This window comes from Symsagittifera roscoffensis, chromosome 9 (genome assembly GCF_963678635.1).
Source record: "Symsagittifera roscoffensis chromosome 9, txSymRosc1.1, whole genome shotgun sequence".
NCBI lineage: Eukaryota > Metazoa > Xenacoelomorpha > Acoela > Convolutidae > Symsagittifera > Symsagittifera roscoffensis.
Genome location: NC_087070.1, coordinates 46,427,032 through 46,453,053, shown reverse-complemented (window position 1 = coordinate 46,453,053; position 26,022 = coordinate 46,427,032). Strand labels below are relative to the sequence as shown.

The following is a 26,022-nucleotide window of genomic DNA, read 5'->3' as shown; positions in this document are numbered from 1 at the left end:
TTGTTGAAGAAACGTAAACCGCATTGATTTTATCTGTAAGGACATCAACACTTGTCATCTTCTGTCATCATTATCACTTACATATCTACAAAGTTCCAAGGTTTTAGCCTAATTGTTGTGATAAACTTATTAAATAGATTTGTGATCTTTGATGTTTGTGCCTGTTTGTGGAGCGCCCTCTGAGGGATTTTAGAGACAGGTCTGTCAAGTGGCTTTCTGTGGGGTGGGAAATTGGAACTGGCTTGAAGAGTCTGGTGGTGCACCGCTAGACCTACTGAGCTCGGGTGACATTGTTCCTTGTTTTTGATTTTTATAAATTGATTTTAAAATTTATATTAATTTAATTGTCTTTTAATTTTTTTATTTGCTGATTTATAAAATTCCCACTAACTGCTTATCATGGGTTAGTTCAGTCCCCTAAATCCAGTCAAAATCTTTTTTTTTTACCTTTATGCTGCGTCAAGATGAGGAAAACAACAAAGAGTGTACAAGCAAAGATTGCTTAGAACCTTCAGGACTGATAAATTGGATTAGATGTGATTGCTGTTCTAGTTGGTATCATATCAGTTGTGTAAATATTTCTCTTAGCGACTCTAAGAAAACCCAATGGTTTCAGTGTCCATCATGCGTTGATGTAAAATAAGTTAATAAAGCAACAATAGGTAATGATTTAGTGCTAGACAATTATGTTAATACAGCCATCTCAAATGTCCCAGTACTCAAGAGAGTACCAAAAGACTCGCGTGTTCCCTCGGCGGAAAGTCTGTCGCATAAAATAAATGACATCGTCTACAATGTAGAGGATGTTGCAAAATGGCTAATTTTTTTAACGTCGTCCTTGTTTTTTGGAGCAACCGAAAAGAATTGGACGCAAACAGACCACAAGCATGAGCTCCTTGATAAAAAAAAATTCGAGCAAATGACGTGTCACTTCCAAAACCCCATCTCCAATTTTCAAGACCGCCTCTTAGTGACCTCGAGCAGAGAGTAGAGCTAATAAGTAATAAGCTCGATGAAGGAAATGTAAAGGGAGGAATAAGGCTTGCTGCTTCGGATAACAGGATTGCTCCTTTTTCAACTGATAACTAGCAAAAATTGTTGTCTAAGCACCCTGAGCGAGCCAAATTTGCAGCTCCAAAGCCAAAAAATTTGGATAGATTTTTCGTAACCGATTTCGATCTCTACAAAGCGATAATGTCCTTTCCAAACGGATCAGCAGCAGGTCCTGATGAAATAGTTCCTCAAATTTTCAAAGATCTTGTTAGTAAGTCAAATGGCAGTGCAGGACTTAATTTTCTGAAATCGCTTACTAAGCTGATAAACCTCATTGGAGATGGCAAAATACCCGAACCGCTAAGACCTTTCTTTTTTGGCGCAAAGCTAATCGCCCTCATAAAGATAGACGGAGGGTTGAGACCGATTGCCATAGGCAAAACGCTGAGACGTATCGCGTCTAAATGCGTTGGAAGCAAGGCCCTCTCCGAGCGACAAATTTTTTTCGGAAACGTACAGGTAGGATGCGGTACCTAACGAGGAGCAGAAATAGCTGCGCACTCGTTTCGAAACCTAATTGATTGCGACGACAATCCAAATCGCACTGTTTTTTTTCCAAAACTAGATTTTAGGAATGTCTTTAACTCTCTAAATAGATAAACAATGTTGAATCATGTTCATTCAAATCGCCCCGAATTGTATAATTACACCCATTGCGCGTATGGTAAACCTAGTTACCTTTTATACGGAAACTATGTCATAATGTCAGAAGACGGAACTCAGCAAGGTGATCCTGAAGCCCCACCCCTTTTTGCGGAAACAATTCATACACTAGTCAAACAGTTGGAGTCGAAAATTAACATCTGGTATTTAGATGATGGAAATTTAGCCGACGACTATAAGGTAGTACTCCGGGACCTTAAAAACATTCTGAAATCGGAACAATTTCACGGCCTGAGCTTGAACACTGAGAAGCGCGAACTTTGTTTTTTTTTGGGACCGACTACTAGCACACAGTATAATTCAATTTTAACACAATTTTGAAAAATAAGGCAAAAAATAAAAATAAAAACAAAAGAAGAACTCCTCATTTTAGGATTTCCAATCGGCGATTTTTGCCGAAAAAGAATTGCTCGACGAAAAAATTAAGGAGCTTGAAAAAATCTTGGATGTCATTGACAAACTAGACGCCGATTATGGTTTTTACCTCCTGAAAAACTGCTTTAGCATGCCAAAACTCCTATATTTTTTGCGTACGTGCCCTTGTTTTTTTTGCAAAATGATTTTTTGGAACGCTACGACAAAATACTAATAAATTCGTTATGAAAGGTCACTAACGTGAAAATGGATGATAACCAGTTTTTACAAGCAGTTCTCCCGGCAGCCAAATGTGGCTTGGGCGTTTCTTCCGCTCGTCTACTCTCTTTACCCGCTTTATTTGCCTCAGCAGTAGGAGCAAAAGATGCCTTAAGCGAAATCTTTGGTTTGGAGTGTTTGGATGGAACCTATGATGATGCGCTTAAACAGTGGTTTGAACTTGGAAAAATTTAAATGGCTCCGGAAAATGAAATCCAAAAAAAAAAAATCGACGGAGCCAATCTTTGACAGGGAAATTTCAGACTTGACTCTACGACTCGAACCAACGGACGTAAAAAGATTCAACGCTTTCCTAGTTAGATTTGGCTCCCAATGGTTGAACGTCATCCCGTGCAAAAATTTAATGTTAAAACTGTCGAACCAACAACCTCAGAATTGCGATAGGACTTCGATTAGGCTCAAAAATATGAAAACGGCATAAATGCGTGTGCGGAAAAGACGTTACCGAGGATGGTTGGCATGGTCTTTCATGCCTGAAAAGTGCAGAGAGATTGTCTAGTCATTCAAACCTGAATGCCCTTATAAAGCAGAGTTTATCTTCTTCTCAAATTCCGTCTGTTTTAGAACCACGACATCTCGACAGGACCGATCAGAAGCGACCAGACCGTTTGACGCTCGTTCCATGGGATGTTGGTAAGCAGCTCTTGTGGGATGTAACGGTAGTAGACTCCTTAGCTCCTTGTAGGATTAATGCCGGGTCTGTTTGTAACCCTGGTACGGCTGCCGCTGAAGCGGAGGAGTGAAAAATTGACAAGTATAAAGATCTGTTAAATGATGGATATCTTTTTCAACCGCTAGCTTTTGAAATTCAGGGCGCGGCCGGCCCTAGCACAGAAATTTTTTTGAGCAAGCTTTGTAAGAACCTAAGCTTATGCACTGAGGAACCCAGACAGGGATATCGATTCGAATCCGAGTATTCGACCCGAATACCGAGTATTCGGCACTTCGAAGCCGAATCCGAATATTAAAATTTTGAAATCCGAATATCGAATCCGAATATTTTTTTTTTGCCGAATACCGAATAATCCAGGGTCCACTGCTAAAAAACCCGAATATTCCGAATATTGGTTTACTGTTTTGTTTCACAATATTTTTCTGTTTTTTTTTAAGATGGCTAAGTGCGAGTATAGAAAAGAAAAAGGAGTGGCAAAATGGCGCGATTTTTACATTATTACGCAAGTCCCAGCCAATTCTACTTGAAAAATGCTATGTTCAATACTTTTTAGAAAATAAACAAATATCCGAATAGTTGTTCGAGTAGTAACATTTGGCCGAAGCCGAATCCGAATAGTAAGGGCACTATTCGGCCGAAGTCGAATATCGAATAGTTGGGCCGCGGCGAATAACGGATATCAAAAAATCCGAGTATTCGACATCCCTGAACCCAGAGCAGGCAGCGTTTTAAAACAGAGAATCTCCCTGGCAATACAGATTGCGAACGCCGCTTGCGTACTCGGAACAATAAATGACAAAATAACTGTCGACGAAAGTTTTTATTTGTAACCCTTGTTTGTTATAATTTCTCGTGTCGAGTTGCGTGTTCTTATTGAAGAAACGTAACCCGTATCGATTTTAATTGAAAAGGACTTAAACACTTGTCATCTTCTTTTATCTTTATCACTTCGATATCTAGAAATTTCCAAGGATTTTGACTGGAATACGTGATGAAGGGACTCCTGACTGTAACCTCGGTTACTATGATACTTTTGACCTTCTGATTACCCTTACTGGCACAATACCTGCTAATTGTGTAGAGATACTTTAGATTGCCCATCGTTTTCAAAGAAGGTATTAGTTGTTTAACATTTTTAAGACAGCAATGATGGGATCAATTTTCTGTCAGTGACTTGATTGCAGGTTTCGACAGAATGAAGCTTCTAGAATTGCCCATTTTTGAGCAAATCAATGCATTGCTGACCCAAGAAAGACAAAACTGCCATGTGCAATCTAAAATCGAAAGCTACTCATGTAAAATGGTTGCAGAAGACAAAAAGTTGTTCAAGGAACTCAACAGTGGTACGTCTATTAACTTCGTTTTTCTTTAAATAATTTTTTAACCAATGGGAATGGATTTCCGAAATTCATTATGTCTACCTTCCTTAATTGATTGGTTCAGACTTTCGCCTTAAAGATGTATTGGTTTTCCTCAACCTCACTTTTATTGTAAGATCCTTTTTGCAATTTATCTTGCCTAACAACCAGCCCTTATAAAATAAGCAGTTTAGTCCTGCCGTTTTTGATGAGTCCCATTTAAAAGTTCGTTTAAAAGGGTGGGAACTCCAGACCACCTGAAATCTGAAGTGCTTCAATTGGATGAAAATAAGAGAAAACTTCGAAACATTTCTTCTTCAGATATGCCTTATATAAATAAATCTTAATTGAAATCAGTAAAGTACAATTGATTAAAAAATACATTTACAAATTGTAGTTTCTCATGGAAAATCAATTAGAATCCGAAATTTCATTCCGGTCAAATGGTTCGTAGCAATATCAGTGATTTGTATGCCAAGTTATAGAACCGTACTAATAGCGCTTATATTCCGAGACATCTCAGAGATTTGTCCCAATAAACATGATTGGCAAATACATTTACAAATTGTAGTTTCTCAAAAACATGTCAGGGAACTGCCGCATATATTTTTCTTTCATCAGATATTTGCCGATTGGGTTTCGCGTTCCCAATTTTGCTTCGCTATACTCTGATCGAGATGGAATTAATCCTGAAAGAATATGGTTGTCATCTCTCGATATAATTCGTTAAAGTTTTGCGTCCTCTTTCCTTAGTAAGTCGTTGATTGAGACAAACCCTTGAATAACGCCTGCATCAACAGCCCTCCTCTGGACTCGGTCTATCTTGTTGAGCAAATATTAGGGTGCGCCTCCCATACTTGAATACCATACAATAGGATGGGAATAACAAGCTGATTTTAGAGAAGATTGATTTCAGTTTTGGTGTATCCAAGGCTTTTCAGTTTAATCAGCAGAAACAGCTGTGATGAGGCTTTTTTGGTTGCCTTTGTTATGTGAGGTTCAACAGAGTTTATCCGTGAACGTGATGCCCAGAATTTTAAATTTGTCGGTGATCTCAATGTCATGAACAGGTTGAATAGTAACTGAGTGAGATAATTTGATATGAACTTCTTTGGATTTCTCGTTGTTCGAGATAAAAGTACTGGATTCACACCATTCCACGATGTGACCGATGGCTTGATTTGCCGAGTCAACTCCTTGTTTACCACCTATGCAGGGGGTATTGTCATCCGCAAACTTCGCAAATGTCGCCAGGGTTTGAGTAACTTGACAGTCGTCATATGAAAGATTGAAACACGGGGGACCCATCACAGTCCCTTGCGGTACACCACTATTGGTACTGCTCGTTGATGATCTGTGGTTTTCATAAACAACAAACTGTTTCCGGTGCATCAAAAAAGAACGAATCAAGTTTACAAAATAGGGATTCACACTCGGGACAACTTAAGATAATAGTGAGATTATGAGATGGTGTGGCACTCTGTCAAAGGCTTTGCTAAGATCCAAAGAAAAGATTCGGATATAATCGCATCCCTGTTTCTCGAGAGACTTGCAGTCGTCCATTAATTTAATGAGCGCACAATTAGTCGAAGATTTGTTCCTGAAACCAAATTGGTTCTTATTCAGCCACAAAAGTATGAATTGGAAACAAATTGATTGTATACGAGTCCTTCAAAAACCCGAGCAAGCATTGGGGTAACAGATATGGGCCGAAGCATGTTGCATTGAGTGATAACTTCGGAATGGGTACTACTTTAGATAGCTTGAACACATCAGGAAATATTTGATATCGAATACAAAGGTTATAGAGATGATGTAATGGTTCAGCCAGATTGTGTGCATTTTCTTGGGGTTTGATGTTGGGATTTGTTTTGAGAATATAGTAAATTTGCGTGGAGATTGAAAACCATACTTTATGTGAAAAACACAGAAAAAAGTGCTTCAAAATTTTGATTTTCAATAATCAGTCATTTTCACTTTTGTGGCTGTTATACGTAATCAACTTCATGAAATTGCCCCCCCTCCTCTAGCTTCTTCATGAAATGTGGTGCCTGCTTACAATATTAACAAAGAAAAGATATCATCGAATCCATCCCATGGGAATAGTAAGTTTTGCATTTCTGAGGAGTGCAATCCTCTGCCTTAGGGGGTGCAAAAATCTTAAAAATACATCCAACATAGACAATTCTATCTGTGCTATAATCGAGGAGGGTAGATTTTAATTGACAATTCTCTTGATGCTTTAATATCGACTTGATTTTTTCATAAAATATTGCTGATGTATTTATATAGCGTTGGTACGGCCCTATCCAACCTGTGCACGTACCGTCGCATGACGGAAGGGCCCATTTTAATTGACCTTTTTAAAAAAAAAATCCATAATGGTTGGAAAATAACTACTGTTGATGATGTACCTTGGGTTCCAATTCGTTAAACTTAAAATGTTGCTCAGAATAGTAATTCAACTTTAAGAAATCAGAAAGTTTTGGACAACTGACAAAAGTCTGGGATAAATAAGTTTTTTCCTAACAAAAAGATACAAAACTAGCAATACCACCAGAATAGTGGAAACATTATCAAATTAGTTATGACCAAAGTACTGTTCAACTTTTTAAAAGAATTGTTGCGTACACTGAATTGAGACGCTTAATTTTTGATCGCTTTTCTGCGCTGGGATGTTCTCACTCGCCTTCAATGAACGCGCAAAGATCAAAGTTATGAGACTCAGTCTCAATTGACGATGTGTTTATATATCACTTTGATATATTTTATATTTTCCGCTCTAAAAAATCTAAAAGCGGACACATTTTTTTCTAATGGCAATCTGTAATGTGATTTTTTTGGTAACTAATTCTTCATTCTAAATTTTGATCCTATGCTGGAAACGTTATTTTTAACTTAACTTTATATTTACTCTATAATATTAACTAGTTTTTTGTAAGATGTAGCTTTCGGAAGATACAAAGGTAATGTGATTGGGTTTGTGAAATCAGGAAGTTATTGTGTTTTCTTTTCGTTTAGGAGAAAAAAAAATTACGAGAAAAAAAAACTAGAATTTTCCCCGAAAACAACTTTTCTTACAAATGTGTAAGAAATTGGAATTTGTTTATTATGGAATCTCAACAAAACACAGGCCGATTTCCTCTTTGGTTTAGTGGTAAAGCGCGTGCTTTTGGAGCCTAAGGTGTGGAGTTTGATTTTCAATCAAAACTTGATTTTTTCGGTATGTTTGAGATCAGTTTTGTCTGGAAAAACTTAGATTGTCAGTCTGCCGTTTGCATGCATATTTTTCGTCTGCGCAATTCCAAAAGCATGGAATTTTTTTCTGATATAAATGAAATTAAAATTTGGAAATTTACCAACTCTGATATTGTTTTTTCAGTAGGGGTGTGGCTTATTTGAGTTTTGAAACTTTAGCGAGCTAGCGAAGGTAGTATTTTAGTATGACTCTACTTTTTTCCAACAAAACTCGCAAATAAAACTCGCTTGCTCATTTGATGACTTTTTGCTACAACCACGATCTGTAGCATTGGTAACTTTATAGCATCTGTTCTTTCCTTTGTTTGTGGCTTTTGTTTGCTGATCGTTAAGCGTCCGTGGCACAAGTGAGACTCCTAAAGTTGTGGTGGGAGATTTAACGCGCAGCTCTTGTTTTATTTATTTTTGGTGGCATTTTTGCTGCATAGCATTGGCATTTTATTAGCATCTATAGCAGCATCATTGGTGACTAATGTTAGCAATCTTTCAAGGCTCCTTGGCGAACTTCCGAAAACTTAAATCTTCAAGTGTCGATGCCAGCAGGTGCGAATATGACACAGTAAAAATTGTACTAATTCTTGGCTTATTTTGTCTTTTTCTTATTTCCCTTTAGAGCTGCTCTGTCGTTTTCTCGCTCTTTTTGGCAAAGTGCAGCCTTTCTTGTGTTAAAGTTCATTGTTTTATGGAATATTTCAATGGTCGGCTTTTTTGTACGTTTCATTGGTTATCCATCGGTGTGTAACAGTTTTTTTCTCCAAAAGTTCGTGTGGTTTTTACCTTTATTTGACAGATTTTTGAAAAATCACTAGAAGAATTTTCCAACGATTATCTTTCTGTTCGATTTACAAAAGTGTTACTCGTTCTTAAGTTTAGAATGCCGGGTGCAATCCTTTTTGCTCAGTTTTTTGCTGTTTTTAAAAAAATGCGATCTGTTTTTTATTTTATTTTTACCTTCAATTTGCTACTTCGCTTCTGCGAGATATTTGCTCTTAAGCTCATTTAGCGATAGTAGCTCAATACTTGCGCTCTAATAACAATGGAAAACATGTAAAAGGTTGCCCTTGAATTAGCTTTAAAATTGATTGAAAAAAATGTTCTGACCTTTTACATGCATTTGTAACTGTTTATGTTGCTCCTTGGTCAAATTTTTATGCTTTATTATGTAATTAGTGCAATGTTTAGGGTCTCTTGTCCAAATGCTGCCCTTGAGTCCTCCCGATGACAAACTTTTCAGCACCAGCCCCAACAAAAATTTCTCCCGTTGTCAGTCAAGCTCAGACGAAGACCAGCTGCAGCAGATAAATCCGTTCAGGTCAGTCATAATAATATTAGATTATTTCGTTTTCAAGAAGGGAACAGACTGGATTATGATGTACACAACTCATAATTTGAAAGAACTCCAAAAAAGCCGGAAAATTCTGTTTTATAGATGGATATTAAGAGTAATGAAAGTAGTGAAGTTTCTTATATAGGCCTTGGTGATTTTTTCTTAGTTTTTTCTTATGTTAAAAATAAAGCAAACTCCACTATCGAACAGCAAAAATGTAAAAGTCACGAAAGACGTGATCGACTTCTAATATCGAAAATGGAAATTAATTATCAGATTTCCCAGCGAAATAAAAGTTTACCTATTGATCCAGTTTTCTCAAATTGGGTTGATTTTTATCAAAAAAGTACCCAGCACAAATTGTTTTTCAAATTCATTCTGTTTTAGGGCATATATTTTTTCTTTAAAATCCGAAAGTTCAGGTTTTTTTCAAACAGCAAGATATATTTTTTGTTTCATAGCGTTCAATACTCTTTAACAACTGTCTGTGACTGTTTGTTAGCTGGTTTTGTAATCAATCTACGGGCAATTTAATTTCAATCTACGGGGTGTATTTCCAATCTAAAAGCTGTAATTTAAAAGAAACCAGGACAGTTGAAGATTTGACAATTAAATTTCGAAAAACTGCGCCTAAATTTGACGAAACTAAGCTCCAAAGTATCATGCAAGCTCGCTTTTTCAAAATATGTTCCGAACTTATGGGAAAAAATCAATCCACGTTTCATTTACACGCTGTGTTTGATACTTATATCTTAAAGCTAAGAAATCTAGACAAACAAAGTTCTGACAATTAAATTTTGTAAAAGAGCGAGCTTATGTTTGAGGAAATATTTCATGAGCATGCAAGCGCGCTTTTTCACAAATCGACTGTCAAAACTCGATTTTTCATGGTTTCTTAACATATACGTCATTTTTTGCGACGAACAATTGATATGAGTCAGCGCTCTGTATTTGCTGTCCTCTTCTTATGATTGAGGAGAATGAGCCGATGATTTATGGCTGTGTTCTCTTCTTCTTTTTGTTTCAATTGGGGAACAACTGAGGGTTGAGTTTGTTTAATGTGTTCCAGTGCGCTGTGTAAGAAGACGCACTTCTTTCTGGTGTCCACTCTGAATAAGTCTTTCCACCCCGACTACTCTTTCTCCTCCACTCCCTCCACAGACTTCTCTCGGGAACCAAATCTGAGCCAGGTAATCTAAATGCAATGCAGTTTGTCTTTTGAGCTGATTCCGGCTATACGGCCACCATGAGCTCTGCAAAAACTACTCAAGTTTGATCGAAAGCATACCGAACGTAATTTGCAAAATACAACAGCGAATCTTAAAACGTATTTACACTCAGGGGCGGATTTGGGGGGGGGGGTTAACTTCCGCTCTTCAGGGATTCGACCCCCTACCGGCCCAAAGGTTCCCCCCTTTGTACTGTTTTGAGATATCCATTTTTGGCTGACGGACCCTAAAATTTTTCTTAAGGTGCCTTCGGCTTCTGTATTTGTAAGTTTTGAGGGGGAAACGCGCGCCAAAAAAAAAACGCAAATTTTTGGTCAAAATTTTCCAAAAAGTGTCTAAAAACGCCTTTTTAGACTGTTTTTTTTTTAATAGTTCGCTTGCCTGCGGCGCAGAAAAATTGGCCAAAACTGTCTTTTTAGTGCTTTGGGAGAGCTCGGAAAATCAATTTGGTCGACCTAAAAAAAGGTCGACAAAATTTTCGAACTATTTTTTGTTGTAATAAATTTTGTTCCAATGCCTGAAATTTACAATGGTTTCATTGGGAGCATCTCATTTTTACGCGTTTAGTTTAAGCTCTCAATGCTTCCCTAATTAAATCAAGTTTTAGTTCCTATCGCATAAATTGAAATTAATTGATACTGTACTTAAAAATTTTGCTGCGTCTGTATGAAAATGATCGACTGAATAACAGGGAACGAAGTGGAGTTCCTCTCAGCTTCTTCGAGTCCTTTCAATATGTTTTTGCTCATTAAAATGTCTAGGTGGTGAATACAGTAGACAGTTTACTGCTGACGCTTGGGGGGTCTTACTACAGTAGTATGTTCAAACCGAAACTGTGGGAGGCGATCGACAGAGAGATCAGTCTGAGAGATTGCGAGGTGTACAAGTACTGTCCGGATCTGAACTGCGGACCCTTCGGAGAACCAGGCTAGTAAATTGTCAAAAGACTTCCAGTTAGATGTTTAGATGAAGCTGCTTACACTCTGTGTCATTTTGAGGAACAATTGGTAATAAGCTCACTGAACCATTAACATCTGCACAAAGGATCTCCTTGACTATTAATGGTTACAAATTCGGGATAGGGGAGGGGGAGTGTTTTCAATATACGAGGGAGTCTAAGGAGAGGGAGGGGGGTAGTGGTAGTGAGGGGCTACAATGAGAAACAGCCCCAATTGGAACATTAATAAATTGTAGAGTTTGAAACTGTTGAGTATGAGTTTGCAGTGAAGTTTTCTCAACACTCAATTTATTTCTTTTCTTTGCTCCAGGAGTTCTGTGGTCGTTCAACTACCTCTTCTACAACAAAAAGATGAAGCGCATAGTGTATATATGCTGCATTGCTAGGTCTGGATACGCTGAAGACAATGACAGTTTACGGTAAAAACTCCCTTAGTCTGTGTATCAAATGAATTTTTTGGCTTATGCACCTATTCTTATCATTGGTTCTTCAAGCTTTTTTGGTTTGTGAAGTTAAGACTAAAATAGATCGTTGATAATGAAGTGTAAAATAACGGAGTGATTTTTGCTCATAGGTCTGATGATTTTTTTTTCAGGAAAAAAATTTAAAATGCTCTTGTAACTTCAGAAGTGCATTCATTCATAATAATGCATTTATGAATGCACTTAGGTGTGTATGCTATTTTTGAATTCAATTCTTATTCATCTGTTAAAAGTTTGATAAATTCTGCCCTCCAATTACGAAAGCGCAAATTGTGCAAAAAAAACGTGATCGACTTCTAGTTTCGCAAGTGCAGTTTAATTTTAAGATTTCTCAGCGTAATAACAAAAATTAACTCATTGATCAAGTTTTCTTAAATTGTGTTACTTTTATCAAAAAACAGACCATCATAAATATGTTTTTTTAAAAAAGATGATTTTTTTTCAGGCTAAGTTTTACAAATTGAGTGGTTTGACTTTTGATTTCTTTTCAAGTTCAGCTCATTCCCTCTTAAAAGGAAAGCAAAAACGGATTGAGGTGGATTTTATTTTTCAGATTTTCCGACGGAAAAAATTCATCTATGATTGAGTGTTTTGGATTTGGGATACTTTTATGAAAAATATGTCAAACATACATCGCTGTTAAATTTAAAGAGCTTGAGAGCATAAGTTTTTTCATTGAAATTCGAAAGTTGACGTTTTTTTTCTGTTTCCTTGCGTTCATTCACTTTCTACAACTTTCTGTTCGCTATCTTTGTTTTTGTAGTATCAAACGCTTGTTTTTGAGGTCAAAAATTGTCTGAAATTGATGTTTGGATCTGTGCAAATTTGTGAACTGATTCTGATTTTTTTGCAGAAACATGTTTTTGGTTTTAGGGGAGGAATGGAGCTGTACATGACGGGAGAAGACGAAGAAGAAGACTTGTCTGACGTTGATTTAGTCGACTCTTTAGAACCTGAAGTTATTCTAGTCGAATGACGAAGCTATATTGATAGCAAGCTTGATTTCTTAGAAAATATAGAAGTTGACCAAACTAATGTGTAGAGCATTACTTACTCCACGTGCTAATTAGGCTAGATTTCAAGTTAGATGTTGCTTTGCAATTTTCATCAATTTATGTCAGGTGTATAATTATCCTGCTGGAAACTGCTTCTAAAGCATTCAAAGAGCATCAAATAATACATAATTAAGGTGTCGTAAATTAATTGGATGAAAAGTTTTTACGGACGCGAAAATTAACGTGATTTTGAGACATAGTCTGAGACTTTTGTTCCTTAGTGAACAAAAACAGAATCTGTTCCTAAATATTGATATATGTTCCATTTTTAACTAGCGGAGTGAAATTGCTCATGTATAAACCAAATAGAATCAATCAAATAGTATGAAAGAATAAATAGTAGGAAAATGATAAATCGAAATGAGAATATCACAAAAAAAATTGAAAATTAATTAAATGTCAATTGTTTATTTCAATTTTGTAGAAATTTCGAAAAAATTTCGAACCCATTGAACAAACAACAACGATTTTTTAATTCATAAAGGGTTTTCGGCTCATGTATTTTCGGCTTTGTTATCACATCTTATGGTCTTGGCTTGTTGTTTTTTTCTAAAGCCAGCTTTATTAATTTTGGTAGATCTAGTGTTTTGACTTTTCTAGTTTTTTTACACTTGTGAGAGCAATTTTTTTGTAATAAAGAACTGACGTTTTTCCCGGTGAACAACTTTGTTTTCAAAGTTGCAACGAATTGGAGTGACTTTAATAGTGAACATAAACAGCTTCGTGACTACTTCCAACTTTGGCCTAGAGGTAAAGCGGTTGCCTTTGCACCTTAAGGCCTGTGGTTAGAGTCCCACCGGATCTTGTTTTTTTTCCAGAATGTATAAAATAGAACTTTTTTTGGAAGAATTGAACTGTCCGATTTTCGTTTCTGCTTATCTTTTGTCGGCTTTCTTTGCCTGATTGCGAAGTTTTCTTGTGCAATGTTCATTGTAATGAACTCAGCACCACCTAGAAGGCCCTCAACAACTAGTACAGTAAAACAGCAGCAGGGCCAACACATCTTTGCTGCTGAACAACATGAACAAAATGTTTTAAAAAGGTGTAAACAATGGGGTCAATTTTTTTTAAATTTTTAACTTTTAAGGGTCAATTTTTTTTCAATTTCTGTAGAAATTTCGAATCCAGTGAACGGAAAGCAACAATTTTTTTCAGTCATAAAGTGTTTTCGGCTCACGTATTTTCGGCTTTGTTATCGGTTGGTGAGTTTTCTTTCGATGCTAGTATCGCATCTTATTGTCTTGGCTTGTTGTTTTTTAAAAAGCCATCTTTTTTCATTATGGTATATAGTGTTCTGACTTTTCTATTTTTTTAATACTCGTGAGAGCAATTGTTTTGTAATAAAGAACTGATGTTTTTCTCGTGAACAATTTTTCTTTCAAAGCTGCAACAAATTGGAGTGAATTCAGTAGTGAACATTATCAACTTCGTGACTATTTCCCACTTGGCCGAGAGGTAATGCGGTTGCCTTTGGACCTTAAGGTCTGTGGAGTCACGCCGCACTTTCAATCTTATACTCGGTACATCAGAGTTTTTCTTTTAAATCTCGAGAACTGATTCAATTTTATGGATTCTGGTATACCTTGAGTGTCGATATATGTTCTTGAAAATTTCATTATTGCTTTTCCACCAAGCGGTTTAGTGACCTTTAGCGACAGGAATTTCGAAAAACGGTAAACTGCCACCAGTAGGTTTGTTTAATTTATTTATGGTTTTCCATTGGTTCCACATAATCTAGTTGTAATTCTTAGCCCGGCTGCTTCAACATTAGTAAAAGTTTTGAGGCGTTTTTTGGTGTTAGGTATTTAGCGTTCTTACCATCCTTGTACATGTGGGGCCCAGGGCTGCAATGTTATTTAACAATGTTATTTAACAAGCAAATAAATAACTGTTTGTTATGTAAATATTCAACACTTGTTACCTATTTCCAGTTGTTCTTTTGTTTTGGCTTATACGTTATACCTGTATACCTGATTTTGGCTTATTTCGAGATGGGACGCTTTTGCACAGTTACGGGTGTCAAGCCCATTTGATGAATTTATTGGCAAAAGATATTTACCAGGACCAGAAAGTGCTCATCGGCAAAGTGCTCATTGTGGTCAAGCATCTCCGAAACCATCACGAAGAATCCGCTCAAATGAAGAATCTGAACATGCCAAGACCACCCCTATTCAGAAAATCTTTTCGGAGAGAGTTATTCTGGGGTCAAACCATCTGTTTGGTGGAAGACTGGGAGAAGGATTGGATTCTCTGACAAGCTTTGTGAGATTGCTGAGTCCCTCGTTGGGGGGATTGCCTCCAGTGCCGGCCTCGAGCGGTAATTCTCCACGCTAGGGATGACGTACGTAAGTTCCTACCTTCAGGCCAACAGCCGAACTATTCTCACTTAGCTTTTGCCTATCTGCAAATAACAAGCTAGCATATAATTGGACTTCCGATACTCAAAGAACATGACTGAAAACAGGGCCGTGAACAATTATTATAGTTATTTTCTTTGAAAGTTACAAATGGGACCCAATATATGTGTTTTGAACCTTTTCTCTTCTTCAAATAATCATCCTCTGAATTGAAATACTGATTTGGAATTCAATTCAAGCGTTACTGACATTACAGCTAAATGGGCTTTGAATCCTTCCAGACATCCTTTTTGTGAAGGTTCCAGACATAATCTGAGCTGCATCAATTCTAAGTTGATTTTTCCGGCATCCCTCCGAGAAGAAGCTAAAAACACGAGATGAAAAAAAACTAACGTCGTAGAATTTTCCAAAATGGAAACAGAGATCTCACTTTACTGCTTTTTGGTTGGTCTAGTAGTAAAACAAATTTTTCCGAAGCACCCAAATGGAACGTCTATTTTCGTACAACTGACGACGTGCCGAGAATAAAAAGTACATTCGGAAGATTCCAACGTGGATTCTAGTCGTTGTTTTATTTGTCAAATTATCCAACCAAAGACAAAAATCTTGCAAAAATTCAGTTTATCGCGATCAAATTTGAGGAAGAAATCCATGCGAGACAAGAACAACTTAAGCGTATTACATACAGAAGGATTATTAAGAAGTTATCGATGCTCACCCTTTTTTTCCAAATTAAGCTTTAGTTATGTTTAGTTCTATTTTTTTCAGCTCTACTTCAGTGCACTTACTTATTTGTGCACTTACAGTAACTAATTGCAAGGGCCCTTTTGTAATTTAGTTTTTTTTAAATAAACTTACAAGTGCACATCTTCTGTCGGGTGCAGGCCAAGTCACAAAACGAGATTGTGCTGGCCGTCCTTTTTTTCTCGTACACTTTCGCCAACTTGATGGTAAAGACACAATGACCCCTCTGATTCTTAGCTGAGGAGGAGAAGCGAACCTTCCTCCTACAAGCTTCAAGAATCAGACATGCCTCCTTAGTTGTGTCCACTTTGATCTCCTGCAGTTTAGCGACACAGACGTTTCCATTTGCTCTTTTTTGTAGGCGCAATTTTGCAGCGCTTTTTCCCCTAAACAACAAACTTCGACTGTTTCTCGACGCCAGCCAAGTCACAAAGACAAAACGAGAAAAAAACTAGGATTTGAGCAATATTGAATTAAAACTAGATTCGTGCTTTAAAGCCACTAACATTACGACTATTTGTCGAAGGGCCAAACAACCAATATGGTAGCCGTTCAGTTAACTTTTCACTGAGCAACGCTGTTTCATCCATGAGTCAGAACATTCTTTTCATTTTTTGCTAATTTTTCTGAAACTCGAAAATATCTTTTCTCCTGAAGCAACCTGCACTTATTCTGGCCTTTTTTATAACTTTTTCATAACTTATAAAAACAGGAAACAGAATCGGTTTTATTCAAGAGAATCAATAAACAACGAATTTTAGTAATTTTTATTGCACGGAATTAGCAACAACATTACACGTATCAAGTTAAAAAGTGGGCTTGTTCATGCCCTGATTTGTGTGATTTATGTGTTTTTTCACAATGAGTTCATACTTAGTTCACGCAGTTTAATTAACAGATACTCAATTGCAAACCAATTTTGAACCGATTAAAATATTAGCATTTTATGTTCTGTCAGGTTCGGCTCAAATAGGACTCTCAAATGAAACGACTTAGGTGAGAATCGAACCCACGCCGAACTCCCCGGAACGCACTATGTATACGCTGAGTAGTCGATCCATTCCGTTACGGTTGAACTATTTTCCGTTCTGAACGATTTGGTTGCTATGGCAGCCATTGGATGACGTGTCTAGTACTTCTTTCGTTCTCAACTTTCTAGAATGTTTTCGTTCCGTTTGACTGAAATGTTTTCTCCTAGCTTACTGCTCTGTTAATTGATTCAATAGACGTATCTATCTCAATAGACATATCTACAATCTTTTCGTCTTTTTCAGATTGGGGCCAGCATTTCGAAACCTATAACGCTTAATTTTTTTTTCGAGATTTTTTGTAAGTTTGCCCACTAGCTTTTCTTGCTAAGTCTTCCCCTTTAGACAAAATTAAAATATCATCCAGGAAACAGAATGGTTAAGTGTTCTGTCCATGTCCAGGCCACAAAATATAACCCATAAAAACGCCTCACATAACACCAAAAAACGCCTCACATAATCTAGTTGTAATTCTTAGCCCGGCTGCGTCAACATTAGTAAAAGTTTTGAGGCGTTTTTTAGTGTTAGGTATTTAGCGTTCTTACCATCCTTGTACATGTGGGGCCACTAGGTATCGTGGCACACCCTCCCTTACTTCTTGACCCGAGTGCCCACTGTTTCCTCTTCATGACTGCTGGAATTAGTTGCACTTAAACCGCAAGACGGTTGGTATGAGGTGAGCTGGCAGCCCCCCTTTTGCATGGTACCAATCGGGGTGTTGATTATTCGGGTTTGCGTGCATGATGTTCGGTGAGTGAGGAGACACGTGATTGAGTGAGGAGACACGTGATGACCTGTGGCTTGATGATGTTGGTTTGGGTTCTGGTGGGATCCGCGATTCGGTCCCATGTGAGGCATAGTCATGTTCCAAGGTGACTGAGGCTGACCTAAGTGGGTTGTTACTTTGATGTATTATTCTGTAGAACATTCTGGAACAGGTATGTCAACTTCGAGTTCCGGAAGTTCACGAACTTCTTGTCTTTGTTGCCTAGCTGTTCCAGACATAATTTTATCAGCATCACTTCTGAATTAATTTTGCCGGCTTCCCTCCGAGAAGAAGCTAAAAACACGAGATGAAAAAAAACTAACGTCGTAGAATTTTCCAAAATGGAAGCACAGAGATCTCACTTTACTATTTTTTGGTTGGTCTAGTAGTAAAACAAATTTTTCCGAAGCACCCAAATGGAACGTCTATTTTCGTACAACTGACGACGTGCCGAGAATAAAAAGTACATTCGGAAGATTCCAACGTGGATTCTAGTCGATTTTTTATTTGACAAATTATCCAACCAAAGTCAAAAATCTTGCAAAAATTCAGTTTATCGCGATCAAATTTGAGGAAAAAATCCATGCGAGACAAGAACAACTTAAGCGTATTACATACAGAAGGATTATTTAGAAGTTATCGATGCTCACCCTTTTTTTCCAAATTAAGCTTTAGTTATGTTTATCCAGGATCTGACAGGCCTCCTGAGTCGAGTCTACTTCGATCTCCCGCAGTTTTTTTAAAATAAACTTACAAGTGCACATGTTCTGTAATCGGGTACAGCAGGCCAAGTCACACAACGATAACGTACTAGCCGTCGTTTCACTCTCGCACACTTTGGCACACCTCTCGCACACCTCTGATTCTTTGCTGTGGAGCAGAAGCGCATATTCCTCTTACCAGCTTCCAGGATCTGACAGGCCTCCTGAGTCGAGTCTACTTCGATCTCCCGCAGTTTTTTTAAAATAAACTTACAAGTGCACATGTTCTGTAATCGGGTACAGCAGGCCAAGTCACACAACGATAACGTACTAGCCGTCGTTTCACTCTCGCACACTTTGGCACACCTCTCGCACACCTCTGATTCTTTGCTGTGGAGCAGAAGCGCATATTCCTCTTACCAGCTTCCAGGATCTGACAGGCCTCCTGAGTCGAGTCTACTTCGATCTCCCGCAGTTTTTTTTAAATAAACTTACAAGTGCACATGTTCTGTAATCGGGTACAGCAGGCCAAGTCACACAACGATAACGTACTAGCCGTCGTTTCACTCTCGCACACTTTGGCACACCTCTCGCACACCTCTGATTCTTTGCTGTGGAGCAGAAGCGCATATTCCTCTTACCAGCTTCCAGGATCTGACAGGCCTCCTGAGTCGAGTCTACTTCGATCTCCCGCAGTTTTTTTAAAATAAACTTACAAGTGCACATGTTCTGTAATCGGGTACAGCAGGCCAAGTCACACAACGATAACGTACTAGCCGTCGTTTCACTCTCGCGCACATTGGCACACCTCTCGCACACCTCTGATTCTTTGCTGTGGAGCAGAAGCGCATATTCCTCTTACCAGCTTCCAGGATCTGACAGGCCTCCTGAGTCGAGTCTACTTCGATCTCCCGCAGTTTTTTTAAAATAAACTTACAAGTGCACATGTTCTGTAATCGGGTACAGCAGGCCAAGTCACACAACGATAACGTACTAGCCGTCGTTTCACTCTCGCACACTTTGGCACACCTCTCGCACACCTCTGATTCTTTGCTGTGGAGCAGAAGCGCATATTCCTCTTACCAGCTTCCAGGATCTGACAGGCCTCCTGAGTCGAGTCTACTTCGATCTCCCGCAGTTTTTTTAAAATAAACTTACAAGTGCCCATGTTCTGTAATCGGGTACAGCAGGCCAAGTCACACAACGATAACGTACTAGCCGTCGTTTCACTCTCGCACACTTTGGCACACCTCTCGCACACCTCTGATTCTTTGCTGTGGAGCAGAAGCGCATATTCCTCTTACCAGCTTCCAGGATCTGACAGGCCTCCTGAGTCGAGTCTACTTCGATCTCCCGCAGTTTTTTTAAAATAAACTTACAAGTGCACATGTTCTGTAATCGGGTACAGCAGGCCAAGTCACACAACGATAACGTACTAGCCGTCGTTTCACTCTCGCACACTTTGGCACACCTCTCGCACATTCCGTTACGGTTGAACTATTTTCCGTTCTGAACGATTTGGTTGCTATGGCAGCCATTGGATGACGTGTCTAGTACTTCTTTCGTTCTCAACTTTCTAGAATGTTCTGGAATGTTTTCGTTCCGTTTGACTGAAATTTTTTCTCCTAGCTTACTGCTCTGTTAATTGATTCAATAGACATATCTATCTCAATAGACTTATCTACAATCTTTTCGTCTTTTTCAGATTGGGGCCAGCATTTCGAAACCTATAACGCTTAATTTTTTTTCGAGACTTTTTGTAAGTTTGCCCACTAGCTTTTCTTGCTAAGTCTTCCCCTTTAGACAAAATTAAAATATCATCCAGGAATGGTTAAGTGTTCTGTCCATGTCCAGGCCACAAAATATAACCCATAAAAACGCCTCACATAACACCAAAAAACGCCTCACATAATCTAGTTGTAATTCTTAGCCCGGCTGCGTCAACATTAGTAAAAGTTTTGAGGCGTTTTTTAGTGTTAGGTATTTAGCGTTCTTACCATCCTTGTACATGTGGGGCCACTAGGTATCGTGGCACACCCTCCCTTACTTCTTGACCCGAGTGCCCACTGTTTCCTCTTCATGACTGCTGGAATTAGTTGCACTTAAACCGCAAGACGGTTGGTATGAGGTGAGCTGGCAGCCCCCCTTTTGCATGGTACTAATCGGGGTGTTGATTATTCGGGTTTGCGTGCATGATGTTCGGTGAGTGAGGAGACACGTGATTGAGTGAGGAGACACGTGATGACCTGTGGCTTGATGATGTTGGTTTGGGTTCTGGTGGGATCCGCGATTCGGTCCCATGTGAGGCATAGTCATGTTCCAAGGTGACTGAGGCTGACCTAAGTGGGTTGTTACTTTGATGTATTATTCTGTAGAACATTCTGGAACAGGTATGTCAACTTCGAGTTCCGGAAGTTCACGAACTTCTTGTCTTTGTTGCCTAGCTGTTCCAGACATAATTTTATCAGCATCACTTCTGAATTAATTTTGCCGGCTTCCCTCCGAGAAGAAGCTAAAAACACGAGATGAAAAAAAACTAACGTCGTAGAATTTTCCAAAATGGAAGCACAGAGATCTCACTTTACTATTTTTTGGTTGGTCTAGTAGTAAAACAAATTTTTCCGAAGCACCCAAATGGAACGTCTATTTTCGTACAACTGACGACGTGCCGAGAATAAAAAGTACATTCGGAAGATTCCAACGTGGATTCTAGTCGATTTTTTATTTGACAAATTATCCAACCAAAGTCAAAAATCTTGCAAAAATTCAGTTTATCGCGATCAAATTTGAGGAAAAAATCCATGCGAGACAAGAACAACTTAAGCGTATTACATACAGAAGGATTATTTAGAAGTTATCGATGCTCACCCTTTTTTTCCAAATTAAGCTTCAGTTATGTTTATCCAGGATCTGACAGGCCTCCTGAGTCGAGTCTACTTCGATCTCCCGCAGTTTTCTTAAAATAAACTTACAAGTGCACATGTTCTGTAATCGGGTACAGCAGGCCAAGTCACACAACGATAACGTACTAGCCGTTGTTTCACTCTCGCACACTTTGGCACACCTCTCGCACACCTCTGATTCTTTGCTGTGGAGCAGAAGCGCATATTCCTCTTACCAGCTTCCAGGATCTGACAGGCCTCCTGAGTCGAGTCTACTTCGATCTCCCGCAGTTTTTTTAAAATAAACTTACAAGTGCACATGTTCTGTAATCGGGTACAGCAGGCCAAGTCACACAACGATAACGTACTAGCCGTCGTTTCACTCTCGCACACTTTGGCACACCTCTCGCACACCTCTGATTCTTTGCTGTGGAGCAGAAGCGCATATTCCTCTTACCAGCTTCCAGGATCTGACAGGCCTCCTGAGTCGAGTCTACTTCGATCTCCCGCAGTTTTTTTAAAATAAACTTACAAGTGCACATGTTCTGTAATCGGGTACAGCAGGCCAAGTCACACAACGATAACGTACTAGCCGTCGTTTCACTCTCGCACACTTTGGCACACCTCTCGCACACCTCTGATTCTTTGCTGTGGAGCAGAAGCGCATATTCCTCTTACCAGCTTCCAGGATCTGACAGGCCTCCTGAGTCGAGTCTACTTCGATCTCCCGCAGTTTTTTTAAAATAAACTTACAAGTGCACATGTTCTGTAATCGGGTACAGCAGGCCAAGTCACACAACGATAACGTACTAGCCGTCGTTTCACTCTCGCACACTTTGGCACACCTCTCGCACACCTCTGATTCTTTGCTGTGGAGCAGAAGCGCATATTCCTCTTACCAGCTTCCAGGATCTGACAGGCCTCCTGAGTCGAGTCTACTTCGATCTCCCGCAGTTTTTTTTAAATAAACTTACAAGTGCACATGTTCTGTAATCGGGTACAGCAGGCCAAGTCACACAACGATAACGTACTAGCCGTCGTTTCACTCTCGCACACTTTGGCACACCTCTCGCACACCTCTGATTCTTTGCTGTGGAGCAGAAGCGCATATTCCTCTTACCAGCTTCCAGGATCTGACAGGCCTCCTGAGTCGAGTCTACTTCGATCTCCCGCAGTTTTTTTAAAATAAACTTACAAGTGCACATGTTCTGTAATCGGGTACAGCAGGCCAAGTCACACAACGATAACGTACTAGCCGTCGTTTCACTCTCGCGCACATTGGCACACCTCTCGCACACCTCTGATTCTTTGCTGTGGAGCAGAAGCGCATATTCCTCTTACCAGCTTCCAGGATCTGACAGGCCTCCTGAGTCGAGTCTACTTCGATCTCCCGCAGTTTTTTTAAAATAAACTTACAAGTGCACATGTTCTGTAATCGGGTACAGCAGGCCAAGTCACACAACGATAACGTACTAGCCGTCGTTTCACTCTCGCACACTTTGGCACACCTCTCGCACACCTCTGATTCTTTGCTGTGGAGCAGAAGCGCATATTCCTCTTACCAGCTTCCAGGATCTGACAGGCCTCCTGAGTCGAGTCTACTTCGATCTCCCGCAGTTTTTTTAAAATAAACTTACAAGTGCCCATGTTCTGTAATCGGGTACAGCAGGCCAAGTCACACAACGATAACGTACTAGCCGTCGTTTCACTCTCGCACACTTTGGCACACCTCTCGCACACCTCTGATTCTTTGCTGTGGAGCAGAAGCGCATATTCCTCTTACCAGCTTCCAGGATCTGACAGGCCTCCTGAGTCGAGTCTACTTCGATCTCCCGCAGTTTTTTTAAAATAAACTTACAAGTGCACATGTTCTGTAATCGGGTACAGCAGGCCAAGTCACACAACGATAACGTACTAGCCGTCGTTTCACTCTCGCACACTTTGGCACACCTCTCGCACACCTCTGATTCTTTGCTGTGGAGCAGAAGCGCATATTCCTCTTACCAGCTTCCAGGATCTGACAGGCCTCCTGAGTCGAGTCTACTTCGATCTCCCGCAGTTTTTTTAAAATAAACTTACAAGTGCACATGTTCTGTAATCGGGTACAGCAGGCCAAGTCACACAACGATAACGTACTAGCCGTCGTTTCACTCTCGCACACTTTGGCACACCTCTCGCACACCTCTGATTCTTTGCTGTGGAGCAGAAGCGCATATTCCTCTTACCAGCTTCCAGGATCTGACAAGCCTCCTGAGTCTAGTCTACTTCGATCTCTCGCAGTTTTTTTAAAATAAACTTACAAGTGCACATGTTCTGTAATCGGGTACAGCAGGCCAAGTCACACAACGATAACGTACTAGCCGTCGTTTCACTCTCGCACACTTTGGCACACCTCTGATTCTTTGCTGTGGAGCAGAAGCGCATATTCCTCTTACCAGCTTCCAGGATCTGACAGGCCTCCTGAGTCGAGTCTACTTCGATCTCCCGCAGTTTTTTTAAAATAAACTTACAAGTGCACATGTTCTGTAATCGGGTACAGCAGGCCAAGTCACACAACGATAACGTACTAGCCGTCGTTTCACTCTCGCACACTTTGGCACACCTCTCGCACACCTCTGATTCTTTGCTGTGGAGCAGAAGCGCATATTCCTCTTACCAGCTTCCAGGATCTGACAGGCCTCCTGAGTCGAGTCTACTTCGATCTCCCGCAGTTTTTTTAAAATAAACTTACAAGTGCACATGTTCTGTAATCGGGTACAGCAGGCCAAGTCACACAACGATAACGTACTAGCCGTCGTTTCACTCTCGCACACTTTGGCACACCTCTCGCACACCTCTGATTCTTTGCTGTGGAGCAGAAGCGCATATTCCTCTTACCAGCTTCCAGGATCTGACAGGCCTCCTGAGTCGAGTCTACTTCGATCTCCCGCAGTTTTTTTAAAATAAACTTACAAGTGCACATGTTCTGTAATCGGGTACAGCAGGCCAAGTCACACAACGATAACGTACTAGCCGTCGTTTCACTCTCGCACACTTTGGCACACCTCTCGCACACCTCTGATTCTTTGCTGTGGAGCAGAAGCGCATATTCCTCTTACCAGCTTCCAGGATCTGACAGGCCTCCTGAGTCGAGTCTACTTCGATCTCCCGCAGTTTTTTTAAAATAAACTTACAAGTGCCCATGTTCTGTAATCGGGTACAGCAGGCCAAGTCACACAACGATAACGTACTAGCCGTCGTTTCACTCTCGCACACTTTGGCACACCTCTCGCACACCTCTGATTCTTTGCTGTGGAGCAGAAGCGCATATTCCTCTTACCAGCTTCCAGGATCTGACAGGCCTCCTGAGTCGAGTCTACTTCGATCTCCCGCAGTTTTTTTAAAATAAACTTACAAGTGCACATGTTCTGTAATCGGGTACAGCAGGCCAAGTCACACAACGATAACGTACTAGCCGTCGTTTCACTCTCGCACACTTTGGCACACCTCTCGCACACCTCTGATTCTTTGCTGTGGAGCAGAAGCGCATATTCCTCTTACCAGCTTCCAGGATCTGACAGGCCTCCTGAGTCGAGTCTACTTCGATCTCCCGCAGTTTTTTTTAAATAAACTTACAAGTGCACATGTTCTGTAATCGGGTACAGCAGGCCAAGTCACACAACGATAACGTACTAGCCGTCGTTTCACTCTCGCACACTTTGGCACACCTCTCGCACACCTCTGATTCTTTGCTGTGGAGCAGAAGCGCATATTCCTCTTACCAGCTTCCAGGATCTGACAGGCCTCCTGAGTCGAGTCTACTTCGATCTCCCGCAGTTTTTTTAAAATAAACTTACAAGTGCACATGTTCTGTAATCGGGTACAGCAGGCCAAGTCACACAACGATAACGTACTAGCCGTCGTTTCACTCTCGCACACTTTGGCACACCTCTCGCACACCTCTGATTCTTTGCTGTGGAGCAGAAGCGCATATTCCTCTTACCAGCTTCCAGGATCTGACAGGCCTCCTGAGTCGAGTCTACTTCGATCTCCCGCAGTTTTTTTAAAATAAACTTACAAGTGCACATGTTCTGTAATCGGGTACAGCAGGCCAAGTCACACAACGATAACGTACTAGCCGTCGTTTCACTCTCGCACACTTTGGCACACCTCTCGCACACCTCTGATTCTTTGCTGTGGAGCAGAATCGCATATTCCTCTTACCAGCTTCCAGGATCTGACAGGCCTCCTGAGTCGAGTCTACTTCGATCTCCCGCAGTTTTTTTAAAATAAACTTACAAGTGCACATGTTCTGTAATCGGGTACAGCAGGCCAAGTCACACAACGATAACGTACTAGCCGTCGTTTCACTCTCGCACACTTTGGCCAACTTGATATTGAAGATACAATGACCCCTCGGGGACCTCTGATTCTTTGCTGTGGAGCAGAAGCGCATATTCCTCTTACCAGCTTCCAGCATCTGACAGGCCTCCTTCGATCTCCCGCAGTTTATCAACACAAACGCTTCCGTTTGCCCTTTTTTGTAATCGCAAGTTCGCAGCGCTTTTTCCCCTAAACAACAAACTTCGACTGTTTCTCGACGCCAGCCAAGTCACAAAACGAGAAAAAAACTAGGATTTGAGCAATATTGAATTAAAACTAGATTCGTGCTTTAAAGCCACTAACATTACGACTATTTGTCGAAGGGCCAAACAACCAATATGGTAGCCGTTCAGTTAACTTTTCACTGAGCAACGCTGTTTCATCCATGAGTCAGAACATTCTTTTCATTTTTTGCTAATTTTTCTGAAACTCGAAAATATCTTTTCTCCTGAAGCAACCTGCACTTATTCTG

At 40.0% G+C, this 26,022-nt stretch overlaps 2 protein-coding genes across 3 annotated transcripts in view; both read left to right on the top strand.

Annotated features, from left to right (window-relative positions):
• Positions 1 to 109: 109 nt before the first annotated feature.
• On the top strand, positions 110 to 12,876 carry LOC134854551 (repressor of RNA polymerase III transcription MAF1 homolog). 2 transcript variants are annotated; one of them, XM_063870856.1, is made up of 7 exons: positions 110 to 138; positions 4,185 to 4,386; positions 8,842 to 8,971; positions 10,056 to 10,176; positions 10,977 to 11,142; positions 11,484 to 11,592; positions 12,529 to 12,876. In XM_063870856.1, the coding sequence occupies exons 2-7, from the start codon at positions 4,239 to 4,241 to the stop codon at positions 12,629 to 12,631; spliced, it is 777 nt and encodes a 258-aa protein (XP_063726926.1). In that variant the 5' UTR covers positions 110 to 138; positions 4,185 to 4,238; the 3' UTR covers positions 12,632 to 12,876. The 2 variants fall into 2 exon arrangements, with proteins under 2 accessions (XP_063726926.1, XP_063726927.1); XM_063870857.1 differs by lacking the exons at positions 110 to 138; positions 4,185 to 4,386 and adding an exon at positions 8,129 to 8,202.
• LOC134854549 (uncharacterized) overlaps positions 115 to 26,022 on the top strand; it is a 127,348-nt gene continuing 101,440 nt past the window's right edge. Inside the window, exon 1 of the mRNA XM_063870854.1 lies at positions 115 to 139. The gene's annotated coding sequence lies outside the window, so the exon portion shown is untranslated. The remainder of the gene's footprint in view (positions 140 to 26,022) is intronic.

Bases quoted from the DNA above. Each gene is read 5' to 3' on its own strand.
- LOC134854551 (XM_063870856.1), top strand. From the start codon at position 4,239: ATGAAGCTTCTAGAATTGCCCATTTTTGAGCAAATCAATGCATTGCTG. The intron at 8,972-10,055 runs GTCAGTCATAAT...AATGTGTTCCAG, and splicing joins CAGCAGATAAATCCGTTCAG to TGCGCTGTGTAAGAAGACGC. The intron at 11,593-12,528 runs GTAAAAACTCCC...TTTTGGTTTTAG, and splicing joins GAAGACAATGACAGTTTACG to GGGAGGAATGGAGCTGTACA.